The 8,020-nt window shown below is 39.6% G+C and overlaps 1 protein-coding gene across 1 annotated transcript; it reads right to left on the reverse strand.

Moving 5' to 3' along the window:
* Positions 1-3,117: 3,117 nt before the first annotated feature.
* On the reverse strand, positions 3,118-3,918 carry LOC135225386 (putative nuclease HARBI1). Its single transcript, XM_064264720.1, has one exon. It carries the CDS (start codon positions 3,916-3,918, stop codon positions 3,118-3,120), a length of 801 nt encoding a protein of 266 aa, XP_064120790.1.
* Positions 3,919-8,020: the final 4,102 nt, after the last annotated feature.

Raw genomic sequence — 8,020 nt, forward strand, 5'->3', positions numbered from 1 at the left:
TGCGGGCTGTTACGGCGTGGGACCGCAAGAAAGCGCACGAAAGCGCACCAAAAGCGCGCCACGCCGCTGGCGGTGGCTGGCGCGGACCGTCAAGTCGCACGGCGCTGCCAGGATTTTAAAACTTTTCAAATTTCTGCGCGGCGTCTGGCGGCGTGATGAAGTTGCACGAAACTGTAAGCGGTGTGGCGCGGCACACCTCAGGTGGTGTGGTGTGGTGTGGGTTCATACCTCACGTGAGGGAGTGTTACAGCGCCGTGCGGTGCCCTTACGGCGCCTTCATACACGATTAATAAATGGCGCACACATGTTGCAGGTTACGGCGTCTCCCTAGGTGGACTGGGTGGAAGGTTGCCGCACATTCTGGGGAGGCTAAAAGGGGCCGGACAGACCACAGGGGCATCATTCGCGCTCTGACAGCCTGTCAACACGGATATCCAGCCACTCTGTCACCCAGCCACTCTCACCCAGCCACGCTCACCCAGCCACGCTCACCCAGCCACTACAGCCACGTCACAGAAGATGCCTTTCGCAAGACCACCCCCAGGCCTACCCAGCAGTCCCAGGACACCCAGGACATCCAGCCTGCACAACGGGAGGAGATGTCTGACCACGGCCACAATGAAGAGCTGCCCGTTGAGCCGACCCTATCACTTGTGGAAACCTAGGACACCGCAGGCCCGAGTGGTATCTTATTGCAGCCGAAGAAACGATACCGCCCCAGCAAGAAGGACATATAAGACTACCCGTTCACGCCAGAGGACAAGATCATCATCGAATTCATCAAGTCACACCCTACCTTGTACGACAAACAGGACAGGCAATGGTCAAATCCGAGGAGGAAGGAGGAACTCTGGCGCGAACTGGCAGCGAACTTCACCAATTGCACCTTCCAGCAAGTTTGGAAGTACTTCGAGGCTCGCCGTATCGACTTCGGGAAGATCGAGAAGAGGGAGTACAAGAGCGGGTCGGCTGCACAGAACAGGACACCCCGGGAGGAGGAGGTGATGACTACGTTTGCATTCCTGGGAGGTCACATCGCCCACGAACCCACAGTAGCAAGCGTTCGGTTCTCACCTGTATCGTCCCACAGAACCGATGCAGAGGATTCCTCCAGTGCTGACATGTCGGGCAGCTTCGATCCAGCGGAGGAGGTGGCTGAAGCAGAAGAGATTGACCAACTTGCCAGAGGAGCGACGGCTATCCACCGACACAGTTGAGTCGAGTGAAGGACTGCAGAGTCAACTGACCCAAATTATGACCAGCATCAACACACTGATGCCACAAGCACAGGACAATACCTAACATGACATCACCGTATTCGTCCAGTACTTGACCCAACGGTTGGAGTACATGCCTCGACGACACCAGAAGCCCTTCTTCGAGCAAGTTATCAGGCATTGTCACAGTTTGGAGGGACCCGAAGAAGAAGATGCCACGACGAAAGAGGCCATGGCTCGTAGGGGTTATTTCCACTGGACGCCGCCACGAGTTGAGAAAGAAACGCAGACGAAACCAGGAAATTCGACAGCTTCTGCACTGCAACCAATTCGGGGATCATCACACCAGTGGTTCGCATCTCAACCCCAACCTGTGTTCTTCTATGATCCCCTCCCTCAACAGCACCCTCAGTAGCAGCAGTTCTCTCATCAGCAGGTCTACTCGACACAGGCGACATGGGTATCGACACCGTCATTCTTCCCCAGTGGACGGTCGACACCACTGAACTTCTCTCCAAGACCTTCAACTTCTTCGCTGTCGCCGCTAGTCAACAGTCTCTTGGCAGACTTGCAGCCCCCTACCCCTGGCGCCAGTATTTCAACCCCAAAACCTACTGCCGCAGAGGATCCCCCCACCTACGACCTGACCATCTCCCCAGGTGAAAATGAGGACATTGACCCCGAATCAATGGAGTGATAGTCAACAATGTGTAAAGAAATAGAATGTTATTTTTTTAATAATAAATTATTTTTTAGTTATTTTCTTAATATTAAATGATTTTTTACATTTTATATCATTCATAATGTTTCTTTTCGTAATAAATATGTTGAATTACTGACTTGCATTTACATTCTCCTTATTGATGCTTAATTTATATGTCATGACAATATATATGATGATATGATTGGGTGAAATGAAATTGGATAATGAAAAAACATGGCCATAAAGAATAATAACTTGAAGAAATATAACAGGAAATCTAACAAATCTAACATAAATATGATATATGAAATATGAAATAAATAGAACTCGGAAAATAACTTGAACTATTATTGAGAACATGATCAAATGAACATGAACACACAAATATGATAATGAAACAATAATTAACATTGACTGGGCATAGTTATTAACAGGGGAACAATGAAAAATCAGTTACAGACTAAAGACATATTGACCTCAGTTGATAATATATGATATTTGCAATTGAAAATGTTATGATATAAACCAAGTCCAAATTTCATTTTCTTACATTCTATGCTTTTCATGTTCATTTTCTATGCTTTTCATGTTCATTTTCTTAGAGTCTGTGCTTTTCTTGTTTTTTTTACTTTCATTCTATACTTTTCATGTTCATTTTCTTACATTCTATGCTTTTCATGGCTATTTTCTTACTTTCTATGCTTTTCATGTTCATTTTCTTACATTCTATGCTTTTCATGTTCTTTTTCTAACTTTCTATGCTTTTCATGTTTATTTTCTTACATTCTATGCTTTTCATGTTCATTTTCTTTCTATGCTTTTCATGTTCATTTTCTTACATTCTATGCTTTTCATGTTCATTTTCTTACTTTCTATGCTTTTCATGTTCATTTTCTTACATTCTATGCTTTTCATATTTGTTTAGCATAAGTATTTTTGTTATGTCCATCATTTGCTTCTCATTTGTCTCATTATTATGAGTTATGTTTTTATTACTTTCAGTTAATTATTTTCCAACATAATTTTTTATATGTACCAATCATCATTCCAATATTCTTTATTATATTAATATTGTTATTAGTTCTTAGGACAATACAAAATATGGGAGTATAAAACTATGAAAAATACATCATGATCTTTATTTACAATTATGTACATTGGTTGGGTTATGTTTTATTACAGAGTTCTTTGGGTCCTCTAGTCGTCAGTAGCTGGTCTTCCTTGAGGAAACACCATTCGTGCTTGCCATTCCACTGCGCCTGCATCCAATGAGTAGTACTGGGCCAGGTAATCTCTGACGGCCTTCGCTCGACGTGTGTAGTTTGGTCCCCTTCTTGCCATGAGTCGTTCCATGAGGTTCAGCGACTCCTGCCTCCAAATACCTGGTACGACGTTATGGTGTTGGTCCTCATGGTCGACGTCGGTGCCAGCACATGGGCAGCGTTGCAGTGTCAGGTTGCGCATGACACATGCGCACAAAGTTATCTTCTTGCACACCTGTACATCCTGTTGCATCGTCGTTCCGAAGACTCGCCATCTCATCTGCAGCAGGCCAAATGCGTTTTCCACCACACGACGAGCGCGAGATAATCTGTAGCTGCATAGTCGTTCGGTGGGATCTTGTGATTGGTGGGAGTAGGGCTTCATCATCCACGACTTGAGAGCAAAGGCATCGTCGGCGACTATGTGGAAGGGGATGGGTTCGTCGTCGTTGGGCAGATTTCTGTCTTGTGGGAGTCCTGCTCGGTTGTTTGCGATGGCCCTGGCCAGGTTGCACTTCTGCCAGGTTCCTCCATCCCCAGCACCTCCTGCACCGACGTCGAACCTGTACTTTGCATCGGAGAGGGCCATGAGGACGATGCTGTGGAACTTCTTGTAAATGAAGTACAGTGATCCTCCACCTTTGGGTTTCTTGATCGCGACGTGCTTCCGATCCAGGGCTCCCAAACAATTGAAGTAGTTCCACTTTGACGCAAATCGTTTTGCTACGTCGTTCATTCTTCTGGTGTCTTGGGGCACTTCATCACTTCTGGTTTGTATGTGTCGATAATGGCTTGGCAGACTAATGGGATAAACCGGCATATGGAACTCTTGGAGACTCTGAAGCTGTATTGGAGGCTTGTATAGTCGTTCCCACTTGCCAGGTGGCGGAGAGTGACCGCCAACTTGAGTCCCACCTCTTGTGCACGCTGCATTTTCGTGTCCTTCTTCTTCAAAATGGGCGTCAGCCTTTTGACCATCTCCTCGAACAATTCAGGGTAGATGCGTAGAAAGTTCTTGTGTCCTTTGCGGTCCTCCTTGTTCAGTTCTTGTAGCAGCTGGTCATAGTCTCCATGTAGTTGTTGCCGTGTCAGCCACTCCCGAGCCCAAATCCGCCCTGCCCTGCCATCCTATCTGCATAATTGTGCAGGTGGCTGTGGCACTGTAGTACGTCTTTTCAACCTGCCAATGACCTGGACTGCACAGAGACACAGGACAGCTACCAAAAATCTCTGGGTCTCCTGGGGTGAGAGGCTGTTGAGGTCCATATTGCATGCTGGGTGGGCGTGGAATGAAGGATGTGCTTGGCAGGACAATATATATACCCAAGGTTCATATCCGGCACAGTGTGGCACGGTGCATGTGCAACAATCATGCACCGTTCCACGTCGTGTCTCAAGCAGACATGTGCGCACTCCACAACAACACCGCAAGCCACCCGCAACAGACCGCAACACGGAGTAACAGAGCCGCAAGAGCGCGTGCCCTTGCATAGCAACAACCACCATAACACCGCACCAACGCCGTAACACTCCGCTAGACACCGCAACGTCACCACAACAACACGCCGTAATAAACCCATAACACACAGCATGGGTCCGTGCCACGCCGCCCAATAACGCTCATTTTTTCTCCTCACCACGTCAATTTTCATGCGGTTTCTTGCGGTTCCACGCCGTAACAGCCCGCAACACAAAAGTGCGTAGGTGTAAACCCACCTTTAGAGTGAGTAGCCTGCGATGTTGGAGGGAGCTGGGGAGCTTTACAGAAAGAGGATGGAACGATTACGCCGATGTGAATAAAGTACCTCCCAGTCAAATGTATTATTTAGGAGTTTGAAGAAAAAAGAATGCATGCAACATTGAATCCCATTCCCTCTCTCTAGTGGTATTCATAGGACACCGATAAAGAAAAGAAAAAGAAAAGTAAGCCTAAATGAGTCTCCCTTCCAACAAAGGTAGGCTTGCTTATGCATTATACCTATCAAACATTGCAATTGTATTTTTAAACACCCCTCACTCTCTCTCTCTCTCTCTCTCTCTCTCTCTCTCTCTCTCTCTCTCTCTCTCTCTCTCTCCATCTAAAGTATTCATCAGAACCTGTCCAAGACATAGACCTAGTCATAATTCCTGGTTCAACAATTCCATGACGAGGCGGGAGGACAGATGAATGTTGCTCAGCAACATTTACTCTACTTACTTCATACGTAAAGCCATACGTTACCACTTTTAACTAATCGTTCAAGTTAGGTTACTTGTAAGAAAAATGAAATTAAAAGATATCGATCCACTTTCCTCAATCACCACCATCCCCACACTCCCCACTAACCCCCCCACCCACCCCGCCCCACCCCACATCCCAGACCAACCCCCATCGCATGAAGCAGCGCTAATGATAACAGTTATTTGAAAATTCCCCTCAACGGACACACGAAGCCTTGAAATACATATGTTTATAGAGCATTTTCTGTTCAAGATTACTTTTTCTTTCATTCCCAAAAACATTTGCATAAACTCGTGTTACACCTGTGTAATGAATAATATATTTATACCATGTGAAACCTGATGAACATTACAAAATGCATCCATGTATATATATATATATATATTATATACTATATATATATATATATATATATATCTATATATTAATTATATAATTTAATTAAATAAAAAATTTATATATACACTTATATATGTATATAATACAAAAGTGATCCACGATTGGTGTCAATGCCTTTGTCCACTGGAAATTTATAAATACAGTTCATTCAACCAGCGTTGCGCATCCTGAATAATTAAAATCCTGACATATAGCATATCATATTTATACACAAACAGATCACAGTAATTTGATTTAAAAAAAAAATAAAACATTCGTATACTCACTGGATCCAATTTTTAAAATAAATAAGGCCCAGAGATTAAATTTGGAATTATCTAAGCCAGAGTTCACAAAAAAAATCAAGTTTCAAATCATTTATATCACCCTACGTTTAATCTAGAATTTCACAAAACCACATTTGTATTTATAAAAAAAAAAAAATTGCGACAAATGTAATACATCTATGAAAAAACAAATTAATTTGTGAAGCTGAAAAATATATTTGCTCATTAAAAGTTATACATTTCATGCGTAATGATGTATGTACATATGTTTGTGTTTGAGTGCATGTGTGTAATGGATTAAAAATGCTTTGTAAATTAAAAAGTATAGGAAAGGAACACAAAAGTACAAAACAGAATTGCAAATGAGAAACAGTAATAATAAAATGAAGATAATAAAAATAAGAGAAGGATAACATACAACATTATATTCATATATACACTTGTGTATATATATATTTGTATATATGTGTGTAAATATATATATATATATATATATATATATATATATATATATATCATATATATATACATATATATATGTATATATATGTATATATATATATATATATATATATATATATATATATATATATACACACGTGTATATATGTATATAATATTATATGTTATCCTTCTCGTATTTTTATTATCTTCATTTTATTATTACTGTTTCTCATTTGCAATTCTGTTTTGTAATTTCGTGTTCCTTTCCTATACCTTATTTAATTTGCAAAGCATTTTTAATCCATTACACACATGCACTCAAACATGTATAACTTTTAATGAGCAAATATATATATATATATATATATATATATATATATATATATATATATATATATATATATATATATAGATATATATATTATATATATATATATTCAATACAGCATGCAAGTCCCACGTGCTTGAAAATATCATAAAATCCACGTAAGAGAGTGTAAAACGTGACTTGGAACAAGTAGTTTTGTAATATATTCTACATTTTCAAATGTGAACTTGAAAATGTAGAAAATACTACGAAAGTACTTGTTCCAAGTCTTGTTTTTCACCCGCCTTCTTACGTGGATTATTATCATATATATATATATATATATATATATATATATATATTATATATATATATATATATATATTATATAGTATATCTATATCTATATATATATATACATACATATGATATACATATATATATAGTATATAATATATATATATATATATATATATATAGTATAGATATAGATATATTTATATATATATATATATATATATATACATATATATAATATATATATATATATATATATATATATATATATATATATATATATACATATATATATATAGATGTATATCTACACTTGTAAATATAAAGTGGAAGTGAGAGGTACCTGCAAGCTGCAAGATGCAATATTGAATAGCCTACACACCTTCCCGTGTGGCTTTATTCGTTGACGTTAGGTTGAAGTAGTTTATTTTAAAAATTTTGTTTGAGTAATTTTGCTTTCATCTTCATTTCAGATAGATTTTCTCTCACCCTATATACACGAATTGTAAGTCACATCGACGTCGTGTCTGTATTTTTTTTTTTTTCTGATTTATATCTCAGATTTCAGGTTACAAAATTCAACGGTTTGTCACAGTCAATCGAGTACCAATATCAATGTCCTTAGAAATATTCATTCTCTGTCGTTTAAGAATACTTGAAAGTTGAATGCTTGAAATCTGTTCATCACTTTTTTTTCATTTTCCTTCCAGTTATAGAATAGTTTAAATGAAAATAATAACAAAATGTCTTTCCTAAATATTTATGAAATGATATAGCTAAAGACAAGTGCACCATTATGATACCTCTTAATCTTTCGCTCACTTTGCAGATTTGAATTCGGAGGGAAAAGAAATATTGCAAGGGGAAAAAATGATTTAACTGAGATCTTTATTAACGCCAAGAA

Source organism: Macrobrachium nipponense, chromosome 13, assembly GCF_015104395.2.
Source record: "Macrobrachium nipponense isolate FS-2020 chromosome 13, ASM1510439v2, whole genome shotgun sequence".
NCBI classification, from domain to species: domain Eukaryota; kingdom Metazoa; phylum Arthropoda; class Malacostraca; order Decapoda; family Palaemonidae; genus Macrobrachium; species Macrobrachium nipponense.

Coding starts and splice junctions, on each gene's coding strand:
- LOC135225386 (XM_064264720.1), bottom strand. CDS start 3,918: ATGAACGACGTAGCAAAACGATTTGCGTCAAAGTGGAACTACTTCAAT.